At 37.6% G+C, this 14,690-nt stretch overlaps 1 protein-coding gene across 1 annotated transcript; it reads right to left on the reverse strand.

The window, feature by feature from the left end:
- Positions 1-2,184: 2,184 nt before the first annotated feature.
- FGB (fibrinogen beta chain) lies at positions 2,185-11,411 on the reverse strand. Its single transcript, XM_075198483.1, has 9 exons — positions 11,305-11,411; positions 11,070-11,090; positions 9,204-9,407; positions 7,177-7,360; positions 5,833-6,060; positions 5,483-5,596; positions 4,503-4,625; positions 3,627-3,912; positions 2,185-2,944 (listed from the first exon to the last, which is right to left on the reverse strand). Exons 1-9 carry the CDS (start codon positions 11,389-11,391, stop codon positions 2,716-2,718), a joined length of 1,476 nt encoding a protein of 491 aa, XP_075054584.1. The 5' UTR covers positions 11,392-11,411; the 3' UTR covers positions 2,185-2,715.
- Positions 11,412-14,690: the final 3,279 nt, after the last annotated feature.

Raw genomic sequence — 14,690 nt, forward strand, 5'->3', positions numbered from 1 at the left:
TATAACAAAGAAATCTGACAGTAAAGCAGGAAGGAGCTGGGGGGCATCATAAAGTCGCCTGTTGCCCATCACTGAGCTAAATAGCCTATATTGCTCTCGAAGGTGATTGGCTGATTTCTGGCCATTAGTCTACTTGTAAAATACTGGAAGTTTTGGCCAACCAGCCAGCTAGCTTGGAGTCCTGTCAACATCTCAGTCTCCTATAGTATACAGGACACTGCAGGAACAGAGACACCATATGTCCTGGCAGTAGCTGGCTGAGAAAGGTACCAAGTCACTGATAGGCCAGGGTAGGTGTCTGAATTAGTGTGTGGCTGACAGGACTGAAGTGGCGGTGCCAAGACACTACCATGGGTGAGTAAGGACATCCAAATGGACTGGTGGTTTGCTGCCACAAGCAACCACTGTTAGGGCAATACGTCGGGAGTGGCTGTGAGAGCAGCTGGTATGACAGGAAACAATCCAGTGCGGTTGGGTTTAGCCTATAACTGTAATAATCCCCACCAGCCAAGGTATTTGTTTTTTTTTATAAAAGCTAATTATGCGCAGATTGGTGGCTAGAGGTTCAGTGCAAATTTGCAACTGAGCAATATTAGTAAATAACCTTAATCGGTAGAAAATCATGTACCTTGCCCACAGCTTGAATCGGACGCTGCTGTGTGTGCTCGAGCTTGGCATGCCATTGCTGCAATTGACTACATGCATACGCCCATTCCCAGTTCTATCTCTGAAATCGTAGGCTGTAATAAGGGTCCTTTGAGCTTGAAGATAAATTCGACGTTGCTGTGTTCTTTGGCATATGGTCTGATCTGAGCATGTGCAGAGCAATTTTGATGCAAAATGCGGCACATATTGGCATTTATTTGCCTTAATGAGTCAGGCCAGAATCTCTTATACTTTTTATGGGGTCCGAGCTTTCAACTCCTCTCTTGTAATCTTCAAATACAGACTCAAGACTTACCAGTTTACTCAGTCGTTTCATTAATGTACCTCTACTTTCATAATATCCTATGCTTAGCATGCGAATAGGATGGCTTTTTTCACGAGCTTTATCTGAGTTTACAGTTGTGATGAACAGAGGTTATTAAGCAGAAACCCAGACTACAAATCTATATTTTTGTGAGAGTCACATGAAATAGTACTTCACCAGAGGGGGGGGGGGGGGTGTTCCGTACTCTAAAGGGGTGTGGTCAACCTGAGGAGAGTGTGCCTAGCACTTAAGTGTGTGGATTTGAATTTTGTGGTTATTATTGTAACTTAATTTAAACATAAAGTGTTACATTTAAAAAAGAAAGTGCAGTGCTTCACATATTATGCTTTATTTAAACTGATGAGTTCCAAATAAGTTGACACAGTCTGTCAGTTGGCTGTTTGTGTTAGAGCTCTATTAGATTTCAAGTAAATTTACCCACTTCACATACCCACATAACATGACTCATGCATACTACAAGCACTGCTGGAAATATTTTACCGACAGGGAACTAAAAAAATAGGGATTTTCTCCAGGAAAATATATGTATTAATAGCATAATTACGACTTTTATGACTGACTTATTTCTATGACGCGGTTGTCTGAGCAGGAGATAATATACCAAATTAAAGGTAAAAGGTCTGTAGATTTGCAAAAGAATATTGGCGTTGTAATCAGTTGCATAAGTTCGCAGTTATTTCGCAAGACGTTCGTCCGCCATTTACAATTATGCATGACCATTGTCCTCTGGAAAATGTGACAGTTGGCAATACACCTGTGCACCTGCTGGGTGGTATGGAAACTGTGACAGTTATTTGCAGCCACATATATCAGCCCATCTTGTGGGGACCATACCCAGCAATGTAACCTCAGTGAAAGAAGTTATACATATATTGAAGTGTATAAAGAAATTCTTTAGTTCCTTTAATATAGTGATTGATAAAATAGTTATCTATTCATTGTGCTCTGTTGTTACATGTAATGTGGTGTATAAAAAAAAGTTATTGAATTCTGTTAATAAAGTAATTTAGTCATTACATTTCAGTGTAATCTAAGGCGGGTACTGCTGAGATTCCCTAGTATTTCATAAAATTGAAAGTATGAATATTACATTTTGGCTGCTCTGATATTCTTTATTTAAATAAAAACATTTTCCACAATTAAAACTGCAGGTTTTTGTGTTGTACTTTTGAGAAAGAGAACAGATTCATGGCAATACTTCAGTGACTTTATTGTTACAAAGTTCTTCGTTGACATGACCATAGCAAACATGTTTTATAAAGTCTAATAATCAACTTGGACTGAGACAAAGTTATTCAGCTCTAAAGTCTTCCACTAATACACACGGAGGTGTCACTTAAATGGTTCTGAAACTATGTTGTGATCGTTGCCTTTTATTATAGCTGCTGCTTACACTTTCATTTTCAGTTGTGAACACATTTTGACGCTAGCAAACAAATGTCAGTAAAATGCTAGCTATCAGTATATTATTACCATAAAATTGTTAGTAAAAATATTTTTTAAGAGTCGGCAACACGGTTCTCCTTTATGTGTGTATAATTTATTGACTAGCTATATATATATCTTGAAGCTAAAGAGCTGAACCTTGCATAATGCTATTGATCATCATCCAGAGAGGTCACACAAAGTGTTTCATGACTTTGGTGAAGCCCTTTGGTAACTTGTAGGCTAATGGCTCTTGTTCCTCTCAAGTACCAAATGACTTCCAGTCTGTGTAGATGTTTTTATTTAGAGAACTTTGGTCGGATCTTTATGCTCATCCTCATCATTGAGTACCAGGAATCCCTCCAGTTCATATATACAACACCATCATCTGTGCCATGTTTTGTCATATCGGGTGAGTAACTGCCACCCCAGTAATATCTGCCATTAGGATTAGCCGCGTGGCATCGGTTGTACCACCAGCCACCACCGTCTTCTTTGGAGCACTGTTTGTTTGGATCTGCATGTAGCCTAGAGATAAAACATAGATCCACTTTAATTGTTTATGAACCTCATAATTTAGACATTATTACACAACATTAAAATCTATTATATACTTGTCCACTCTCCATGAATTTCTGGGAGATTCTAGAATTCTGGGCAGGTCTCCCGGACTCCCGGGAGAGCAGGCAGTTCTCCTGCATCCTGCCCACTTGCTAGTGAAGTGGGCGGGATGGGAGCTTCAATGACGCAATTTGCGCTAAATTGCATCTTTTTTGTGTCAATTCATTGCAGGAGTGTGGCCAATATTGCGCGATTCACGCCACCCCCTTCCGCCCTCCCAATTCCCTCATTTAGTGTATTCTAATATTATTACTGTATGTATTTGTTCTGTATTGTTGTATCCTTGCTGTATGGTGCCGTGGAATATGATGATGATGATGATGATGATAAATTTGATACAAACAGACATCATTGTCACCTCTTTGTCTGTTTTATCCAGTTTGTTTATTAGTTTACTATGTTTGTCCCCAATTGTAAAGCGCTACGGAATATGTTGGCGCTATATAAATAAATGATGATGATGATGATGATGATCATTGTGTTTTAGAAAAACAGATAATGCTAATATTTGAAGCATCAGTAACATTTCCCTAAAATAGAGAAGAAAAAGTTTGCCCTTCAAAAAACAAAGTATAAGTTCCATACGTACCAGCCATCGTTGTCTCTGTCAAACGTACTGAAGAACATGCCATTGTGTATTGTCATGGTTCTGTTCTCTCCTTTCAGCTGTGGAGCCCCTTCTAAGAGAGCATTGCCGGCATTTCCCTTGTAGCCACTGACAGATATCTGGTATTTATTGGCCTCATTTTGTACAAGGAAACCAGTGTACTGTGCCGTGACTTTACTGCCGCTCCAGTCTTCCATTTCAATTAAGGCTTCTGTGGGTGCTAGGTTGGTAAGTTGGCTAATTCTGTCATTACCCAGCCAGAACTCACCTAAAGACAAATAAAAAATGAACAGAAATATACAAAAAAACACCATGTTAGATATTCTATGTTTACTATCTTCTCTTATGCTAAAGATAAATATATCTACATACTAGGATAAAAAGGAAATTAAATGGTCATATACTAATTGAAAGGCTTGAAAGTGAACGGAAAAGGTCAGATGTCTGTAAATGGTGTTTACGGACTGTGAAATATACATTTAATAATAAAGGGGTCTTCTACTTTTAATATGAATATTACTAAACCCCCCTTTCTCAAGAATAATAGTTTGGTGGGGTCCAACCTGTGGGCCCCCCACCCCAGTTCAACTTGTGGGCTCCCCCACCCCCATCCGCTGTAGCTCTTACATACTGCAGAAACCACTGCTGATCTGCTGATCCCCTTAAGCAGCACTTGGCTCTATCTGTAGTAGGGGAGATGTGACAAGTGCTGGGACCCTGCTAACTACGACAAATACACCAGAGTGCTACTACTGGGAAAGGAGGAGATTAAGTAAAACATGGAATATCCTTTAACGCTAATTTCTTTTGATAAATAAGTAACAGACGAAATCTATTACAGGTATAAATGAAATTTACCTGGCATGTCGCAGATTTTTTTTCCTCCGTCACGGGCAACATTTCCAAATCCATTTTTGTAGGAATCCCAGGTTCTACCAAATCCAACACTGCCATCTTGTCTGTTGTGGATCAGTGTCCAGCCTGCAAATTTTTTATTTTTGGTTTACATTGTAAATTATATGAACTCGGGGAATATGTGAAACTAAGCAGCATATTAATTATTAAGAGCCCCTTCAAGGTGAGATTGTTTTATTCCACTTATCGTGATGATAAAAAAAATCCCTTACCACTGCAAATTATGAAAAATCTATTACCAAAGCAGCTAAACTGCCCTGGTAATAAATTCCCGCTTTGCCAGGCCAGTTACTCTAGATGTACGCATGCTTTTCACTGTATTGTTGCCGTTTTGGACGATTTAACTAGCACAAAACCTTATACACTGAACCTGCATTCATGCACCTTCATTAACAGATAAATGTCGGGTCCGTATTATCAGCTTCTGCTATGCTGCCATTGTGAACCAAGGGGGCATAAATAATTTATTAGCTGCCCTCTAAACAGTGCAAGCTCAGCATATACCTGCATATAAGCACAGCTGTGTTTACAAATAATTTAAGCTTGGCATCCAGGTAACACGGAGAGTAGGGTAAAACAAAACCTTGGATAGGGATAGTAAACAGTCTTGTATGGAAGGTGTGCCCTTACAGGCCCAGGCTATATACTGCTCTGTCATATCGTATACCAATATTTAATGCTCTGTAATATACATGTTACCTTTACATATCCTTTGCAATGCAGTACTGCTATCTGATATTATAGACTTCTCTGTGATGTCGTATTAAACTCTGTACTGCTCTATGAAACATACAATATGATGCTCTTCCCTGCTTAGGTGGAGTTCAGTAAGGAGAAGCAAATACTGCACTGGATATTTGAACATTCTAATAATATGGCTGCCTCCTGGTATGGTAAAACCATTTCAGTTTTAGCACGCTCACCTCCATCTTGTGTGGTCATGTCGCAATAAACTTTGTATGGTCTCAAAAATCCATCTGGTTGAATGAGATACATCTCTGATGTCTCCGCACCTTTCCTGTAGATTTCTTCACACTCTGCAACAATAAAAGTAAATCCAGATAAGAACAAAATCAGATAATGGATGTTAGAAATTCAGTATTTCCAAACCAAAGGGAAACCTATAAAATCTGAAATAATAAAAAAAAACAGTTTACAGTAAGTATTGAATTCTTTGCCGCTCATAGCTGTTGGTTCTCTTCTTTCTGTAGTTTTTATGGTTAGGTTCTTAACAGTGGAATAAATCTGCAAGAAGAAAAAGAATCTACCGTACCTTTGCCAGAAACCACTGGGATATTGCAAGTTCCAACACATGGAGATCTGCAGTTCTCCACCTGGGTAGAAATTGTGTTCTCCAGCTTCTGAATTTTGGATCGTAGGTTTTCCAACACTTGACGGAGGATGCGGATGCTGGATGGAATATTGTTGTCCAGATTTTCCTTGATGAAAGTGTACTGTTCCTGCAGATCTTCACTATATTCATTGATAACGTTCTGGTTATCTGGAAAGGAAAACTTCCTTATTAATGCATTTCCATTGCCATAATGAAATCCACTATATAGTAAACACCAGCTTGTCCCAAATGCATATGAAATTACATTTCTGTAGTAAATATAGGTATTTTTTATTGAAAGCTGCAACTTCTCCACCCGTTCTAATCAGAATGTTGCCTGTATATTCCTGGTTATAGTACTGGTAGGAATCTGTCCAAGACCCCATGCTGTACTCTAGTACTGCACCATTTAGGAGTAAGATTCAGCTGTCTCACACTACTGCAGTTTAACCACAGATTATCTCTATGGGACTGAACGTTATTTGTTTTCTCTTCTAGATGTTGGTAATAGTGCTGAAGTTTGACACTTTGCTTGCTCACCTGTGAAGAGCACAGCAATATGGCACCACCTAGATTTGTAAATGTAGATATGTAGAGGGGATGCTGTTCTCTCTATGATGCACATGATGTGAATATCTATTAACATTGCCTTTATATATACACATATATATATATATATGCATCAAAAACCATAATGAAAGGCAATGTGTACAACAGGAGGTCTATGACTCTGTTCTGCAAATAAAAGTCATATGATTTGAGTTATTTTAGCTACATTATGTCTCTAATCTAAATCTGACCACACAGTTTTATTGGCTAAATTGGGTGTTTTAGTTAAAAATGACTCAAAATCAATATAAGAGCTGGACTGAAATCAGTAGACCTGTCCAATTTGGCCCTCTATATGTGTATGGCTGGTGATTCAGAATGACCAGATTGCCATGTGTGTGGTTGGTTTTAATTGGTACTATTGCTTACAAAAATTTAGTTACTGCACTAACTTCTGATATCTAGTGTGCTAAACAAATGGTTTGACTTTGTTGTTCAAACAGAGGGCTAAAAAAGACCAGGGGCTAGATTTACTAAGCTGTGGGTTTGAAAAAGTGGGGATGTTGTCTATAGCAACCAATCAGATTCTAGCTTTCATTTATTTAGTACTTTCTACAAAATGACAGCTAGAATCTGATTGGTTGCCATAGGCAACATCCCCACTTTTTCAAACCCGCAGCTTAGTAAATCTAGCCCTAGATCAACAAGAACATTGGCTTATAATATATAGTCTACCTTCATTGAGTAGCTGTCGTTCTTTGACCTTATCTCCAAGAACAGAAGCATACTTGTATATGTTGTTACTTTTCAGTGACAGTGACTTCACTGCGGGATCAATGATAACCAGGGAGTCTTTAACATTCTTCTCTTGTTTTAGAAGTGTGGTACGAAGTTCACAACCATTTGGACACAACACTCCCTGGAAAAATGAAAGACAAGAAATGCATCATTAAAATGAATGGTAATTCACAAGAAAAATTATTGCACCTACAAAAGTCCCATAAAATCACTGTGGAAAAAAACAATAGAAATATTCCTTGTAACAATGTAGATAACACCAGTTTTTCTCAAGAGAATGTCAAGAATCACAATTTTAGTTGAATTAATACTGTGTGATATTATTCCTAATATAACGCAACAGTTGTATGAAACAGTTGTCAAATAAGTAAATGAGCAGAATGGCCTCTTAGTGCAACGCTGCCCAGTCATGTAATTGAAGTTAATGACCATTATCATCAAAACATGATCTACTTCAGTGGTGCTCAACCTGTTGTCAGTGGGCCATTGTTCTGTGATCCCAAATTCCAGTGTGCCATTGTCCTGGGACACCGCGTGTCTGTGTTTCATTGTCCTGGGTCTACAAGTGTCAGTGTGCCATTGAACTGGGACCCCACATGTCTGTGCGTCATTGTTCTGTGATCCCAAATGTCAGTGTTCCATTGTCCTGGGACACCACATATTTGTGTGGCATTGTCCTGGGTCCACAAGTGTCAGTGTGCCATTGAACCCCAAGTATCAGTGTCATTCTGCTACCCCAAATGCAGCAGTACCCAATAGTATAATGTAAATGTATTGCATATTTGACAATCAGGGGACACCATAAACCGCTTCTGAGATCACACTTAGGGTCCTGGTTCACAGATTGCACATCTCTGATCAACCTGACATTTTAAACTAATGTTTGTTTTCATTTATATCCTATGACTAGAGCTCCTGTGTTTTAGAAGCAGATAATTAGCACATCACTGTGACATGAAGCTTTCTCAAAATATTATGCAGTATGCAGATAAGAGAGTAAGAGATGTATATTCCTTGTTGTTTTACTAATTACGATGAAGCAAGAGTGAGGATCCTAGAAAATGAGACATTCCACATAAAAGATTTTCAATTGTGTAAACATCTATTTCTTCACATTCCTATGCAAGATAGAGAGCATAATGTTCTGTACTTCGTTGCGTTGTAACAGTTCTAGTTATGTAATTTGTTTACATGTGTAAAACCTTTAAACATAGTCTGCAAATGATAAGTACACAATAGAATAACAAATCAAAAAATAAAACATGTATAATCTTGGACTGGAGATAATTAAGTCACTGGAATAACCACCAGAAGTCAAAACAAAATAATAGTAAAAAAATAAATAATATTCCTGCTTTTGAAGCTGAACAGGGACTGGTTACTGTGATCTGAGAATCTGGCCTACATAGCCTATACTATTTATAAAGCCCTACAGTTCCGATGGCAACCACAACACTGCATGATGCTAAGAGAGCCCCCTTTACCCATTCTCATGCCATCTCCGAATTCGTTATTCAAATATCACAGTCTAGTTTTACCTGACTTAATCCCACTCACAGAAAAATACCAAAACTTCTCATATTTCACTGTCATCCCACAAACCTTCTAATACCATCCTCCTTCCATCTACTCTCTATTCATCACTCTTCCAACATCACATCGCACATCTCAATCAACAATAAAAAACTGCAAATAGTCAAGAGGACATGTAGCTGTCATCACCACCTTCCCAAATTATCTTCCCAAACGTTAAAAAAAAAATAATAAAAAAAAAAAATAGTCTACCCTTCATTTTCCTGGTCATGATACTCACCCAGTACAAAAAAACAAAATCATAATTAAAAGACAAGTCTGTTTCCATGAGACGATTCCTGCTCTACTCTTTACCCCATCCATTTGTTTCTACTCCCTCTTGTATCTTTATTAACATCCCCTTTCTCCTATAAGATATAAAATATTCATACCATCTCTTCATATGCATGTGTACAGCCTCCTTCATCGGGATAAACTATGGCTTCCTTCTTCTGCCCTTTGGCCGGAGGCTTGGTTGGACGTAGCCGATAAGAGCCTCCGCTGGCTGGGGGTGGAGGAGGAGGTCTGGTGGCAGCTGGTTTTTGTCCTGGGGAAAGTGGTCTATGTCCTCTCGCATCTACTTCTGATCCTTTGTTCTGGTAGAAAATGTGTTCAGTTATTATAATGTTTAAAAGATCAATACAAATTCAAACAACAGCTAAATCCATAATTTAGAGTGACCTCAGTAAATAAATATATATATATATATATATATATATATATATATATATATATATATATATATAGTATATAAATATATATATAGTCCTGACAATCAATATTGTCACCTCCAGCATCAAAATATATGTCTACTTTGCTGAACATGTAAACTTAATATCAGATAGATGCACATGCATCACATACTGTATATTTTCTTCCAAAGCATCAGTGTCTAATATAATGCAAATAAAATGTATTAACATTTATGGTATGACTACCCCTTCCTTGCCAACTTATAGTAACAAGTTCAAGTCTAGATGCAAAAGTGCTGTAACCTATAGCTTTGAACAGACTAGTGCAAGTTAGTCTACTAAAAGCAAATGTCTGATGGATTGATATGGATTTACTGTACATTTTCTTATATGTTATTAAATGCCCATCAGTAGGTAATCCATAGTATGCAATCAAATATAATCTTTCATTAACCTGGCTACACTAGACTAATACAAGCCAGGTCATCTGATGTCATTTTATTGTTTTATTACATTTTGACTTATGCAAGGTGTAGATAGTAAAAACACCAGTTACCCAAGAGAGAGCAGCAAGCTCGCCTGGAAGCAAGCATGTGAATGATTAAATGTTATCTGTACAGTGCTGTGTAATATGGTGGTGCCATATAAATAAACTAAAATAAATAATGTAGGTGAGCTGTTCTGTTAGAATAGAAGGTCTTGAAGCATTTCTTTCTAAGGGGTCTAGGGCCTGATTCATTAAGGATCTTAACTTAAGAAACTTCTTATTTAAGTCTGCTGGACAAAACCATGTTACAATGCAAGGGGTGCAAATTAGTATTCTGTTTTGCACATAAGTTAAATACTGACTGTTTTTTCATGTGCAAAACAGAATACTAATTTGCACCCCTTGCATTGTATCATGGTTTTGTCCAGGAGACTTAAATAAGAAGTTTCTTAAGTTAAGATCCTTAATGAATCAGGCCCCTAGTTATTAAGACCCCTCCCATAACAAGATTTTCTATCCAGCAAGTTATTAAGAATTTATTCACAAAATGTCACTGTGGCAGCTGAGCAGAGTCTTACTGCTTGCCAAGCCGGTCCTGGGACCCGCTGTATATTATTGAGCCGTCATGCCGGCTGGTCGTAACGAACTGGAACTGGAAGCACGGATTTGCGCTTTCAATTCCAGATTCTAAAAAAAACAAACATATTACAGTTAAAAAAAAAAAAATACAGAAAAAATTGCTTTATTTTAATAATAAAGCATTTTTTTCAGGTGGGCTAATGCTACACTTAGGTGGTGTGGGTAATCACAGGACAGCGGCTGTACTTATACTACCACTGTCCACGGTAAATAGGCTTCTTAATGCTATCCCCATTAACTGGCTGGGGCTTTGGTTACTAGGGAGAAACTCTAAATCCTGCAAAAGAATCCCCTTTGCACAGTATTTAGGGCTGATCTCCCTTTAATAAATGACCCCCTAAGATTCCTTGTAGTTGTGCTGTCTGTGTGCTGAGATGGGCATGTAACATTATGCTTCTGGTTAGATTTTATGATACATAAACATCAGTATGCATTAATACCTTTGCTGCTGACTGTTCATCCTGCAAAATATATGAAAAGGACATTTATAATAAATAATACATTCACATTATATATTTTTGTCATTAAATTAATATTTAGTTACAGAATATAAACTATTTTAAGCACAAATTAAAAGCTAAACAAAACAAGTACTATTAATTTAAGTGAACAGAATGAAAACTATCAAAAGTATCATTAGACATGAGTAAAATAATATCAGCAATATCTAATTACCCCATCTTCGTCATCGTAATCAGAAGCGCACCACACCGCAGAGGTGCAGAGTACTAGTAACAAGACCACCTTCATGATCTTTGCCATGTTTAGTTCTAATAGAGTCTGAGAAACTAACTTTACTTCTTATAGCCTCATGGCAAGAACACGTGACCTCCTGACTGTCCTGTGATAGGAGAATAATTGCACAAAGAATCCTGTCTTGCTAATAGGTAATCTACTCTATCACTGTTTACAGGAACTATGAGACTCAGCCATGTCAACAAAGCTGAATTATTGCAAAACGTCTAAATGAGATATTCTTCAGGTTAACAGATGAAAATAATGTTGCAGTGAATGTGTTTTAGTCTAGTAACACTCAAACCTTTCTTCATTATATTAGACTGTGTACATGTAAGGTGTATGCCAAGACAGAATCTAACACGTGCAGCAAAACAAATTAGCATAATAAGAGATATATATATATATATATATATATATATATATATATATATATATATATATATATATATTTATTCTGTCAAGACTATGCAGGTAATCTAAAATTACAAATATAGACATGGTTAATGTTACAAGTAAACATTTTTGAATTTTTAGTGCAAATTCTCTATCCAACAAGATTGGCAAAGTTATATTAGAGTTGGGCAGATGAAAATATGGTGATGTTATGTGAACCTCTCATGTCCTTTGCTATAGGGTATTTTACAGAAATCCTTGCTGGAATCAAGGCTTATGGCTTGTGATTTTCCTGCTGATTAAATTGATGTAAATCATTTCATACTTGGGTACAGACAAACATACTAAGGGCTAGATTTACTAAACTGCGGATTTGAAAAAGTGGGGATGTTGCCTATAGCAATCAATCAGATTCTAGCTTCCATTTATTTAGTACCTTCTACAAAATGACAGCTAGAATCTGATTGGTTGCTATAGGCAACATCCCCACTTTTTCAAACCCGCAGCTTAGTAAATCTAGTCCTAAGACCGTAACAACACCATGTTACTGTTCTGTTACAGCTCTGTCTAACTTATGTGGTAACATGCAGTGCAGGTTGAATACTGTGGCCATAGGGATCAGTGATGTCTGTGGCCATCTGTATTTTTATTGCAGTTTATATGCATTAGTGTATCTAGCCACACTGCTACCTGGGCAGGAGCTACATTAATATAAGCTGGCCACCTATACTACAATATGGGATGGCCAGCTTATGTAACTATATTGGGTATCTCCCCCCCAAAAAAGTACAGATTGGGTTATTATTGGGAATGGTGGTAAATGTGGTTGGAAGATGGTAATATCGTCTTGTTAGTAAGGTTATCTTCTGAGCACATTTACAGACCCTAGTGATGCCAGAAGTTATTCGGTAACTTGGCATAGGTGTGTGGCTCAACTGGACACTAATCCTGTTGCTAGGCTCTTGAGCCAAGCAGCAGGAAAGCTACATTGGTGCTTTTGACATGCTGAGAACTATGAGACTGTTTCTGTGGAACAGACTGACTGTGTTTTGCAACCACATTTTGTAACCGCCAGAGAGATTTTAAAAAGGAGAAGCTTAAAAGTATTTCAATTGCTATTTAAAAAAATACAAATAAAATAATAAACTTCTGTTTGGGAGTGCTGCTTTAATAATCCAACAAAAAAATAATAATAATAAAAAATAATTATTTGATATAACTATTCTTGTCACATTGTAATTTTAGGTAATAAAATAGAAAATTTACATAAAATGGTGTTTGGTGCTTGGTATAAGTCATTACAACATTTTTATGCTAAACGGGCCACATCATTTCTCAAAACAGCCATTGATGGTATTAACACAATGTTATTAATTTATGGACTTAATGTTCTTTTACAAGCATTGTAAAAGTGGGGATATATCATAGCATCACTTTCATGAAATCAGTATGGTGTTGATTGCTGATCATACATGCAGTGCTTGTCAACCAATTTCATCATTTTCCAGCAAAGCAGATGAAAAATGGATATGTGTGGGCCCTAAAATAATCATTCTAGTTGTATCAGACTTTTTCAGGATGGCAAATCCTGAGTGCCTATAACCACATTGACCTATTTGTGCGGTTTTCAGCCTAAAGATTGCAAGGGTTGGCCCTCTGAATGACCAGATGTACCCATTTTAGGCAATGTGTGTGGCCTAAATGTGTAGAGATCTGATCACATTTCTACTGAGCTAACTCTCCCTAAGACACCACACGTGTGGTTAACCTTAGATCAGCTGCTACAGTTCAGATTTCCAGTTAGTATTCTGTGCAAGCAGGTTTGCTACCTGTGTGTTCGGTTTGCAGATTTCTCATCAGGTCTCAGTCACTTTAAAAATAGGACAAAGCAGGGCAAGGAAATAACCAAATAGAATAAACCCTAAAACAGATGGCTTATCAATTATCCCATATAGGATCAAGTAATTTTGAAACATTTCAATCTTGTTGACACCGATGGAGAACAGCTTCAAAACAGTTTCAGAGAACATCGTCTTGGATAGCATGAGTACATCATTTTGGGCTAATTACTGCTCCTTCTGTAATTGGAGGTTTTTAGGAATACATATATATTGCTTTTTGCACTATAGGGTTTGCTGTATGTAAAGTATACTGCTGATTAATGTTTAGGTGGAACGGAATTGAACAAAAAATTCAAGATCCAAAAAATACTACAAGTATTTTCAGGTATTATCAGGAGATAACTGTATATGTGGAACTTTAGAGGATATGAGCAAGTTGCTGTAATTTCCCAAAGCAAATATGTTCATCAAATCAGACTGGTACAAAGGTCATAAAGCATTTTAGAAATAACAAGCTGTTAACCAGATATGAACTGATCTTATGCACATGAGTTCTACTAAATCTAGCGGAATGTGAGAAATTGAATATAAGAACAATACAACTATATCTTTTCACCCTGAAACCAAAAACTGGCTTACTGTATAAAGTATATTTAGTATACATCTAGTTTTTGAACTATTTAACAAGGAGTGCCATGTGTCCATTGTATAGTAATCTGATTTCAGAAATAGGAATTAGCACTTTGCACGCATTCTGTAATACAGCAAATCTGGAATTGTAGTTTTGCACATATGGTACTTGCCAACTCTCCCGGAATGTCCGGGAGACTCCTGCATTTTGCGAGAGTCTTACAGACTCTCGGGAGAGTGTGGCAATCTCCGGGATCTGCCCACTTCACTAGGAAGTGCCCACTTCCTAGTGAAGTGGGCAGGATTAGGTCCCAAACGCCGCAGATTCCCGGTGAATCGCAGTGTTTGGCCCCGCCCCCGCTGTCAAATGATGCGTTTGCATCATTACATCACGGGAGCAGTTCCAAAATGATGCGCATTTTGGAGCCCAGCCCCCCATCACGCCCACCTCCCCGGGCA

The sequence above is a fragment of the Mixophyes fleayi genome, chromosome 1, assembly GCF_038048845.1.
Source record: "Mixophyes fleayi isolate aMixFle1 chromosome 1, aMixFle1.hap1, whole genome shotgun sequence".
NCBI classification, from domain to species: Eukaryota; Metazoa; Chordata; class Amphibia; order Anura; family Limnodynastidae; genus Mixophyes; species Mixophyes fleayi.

Coding starts and splice junctions, on each gene's coding strand:
- FGB (XM_075198483.1), bottom strand. CDS start 11,391: ATGGCAAAGATCATGAAGGTGGTCTTGTTACTAGTACTCTGCACCTCT. Junction 9,408..11,069: donor ATGAACAGTCAGCAGCAAAG/GTATTAATGCAT, acceptor ATTTTCTACCAG/AACAAAGGATCAGAAGTAGA. Junction 4,626..5,482: donor CATGACCACACAAGATGGAG/GTGAGCGTGCTA, acceptor AAAAATTTGCAG/GCTGGACACTGATCCACAAC.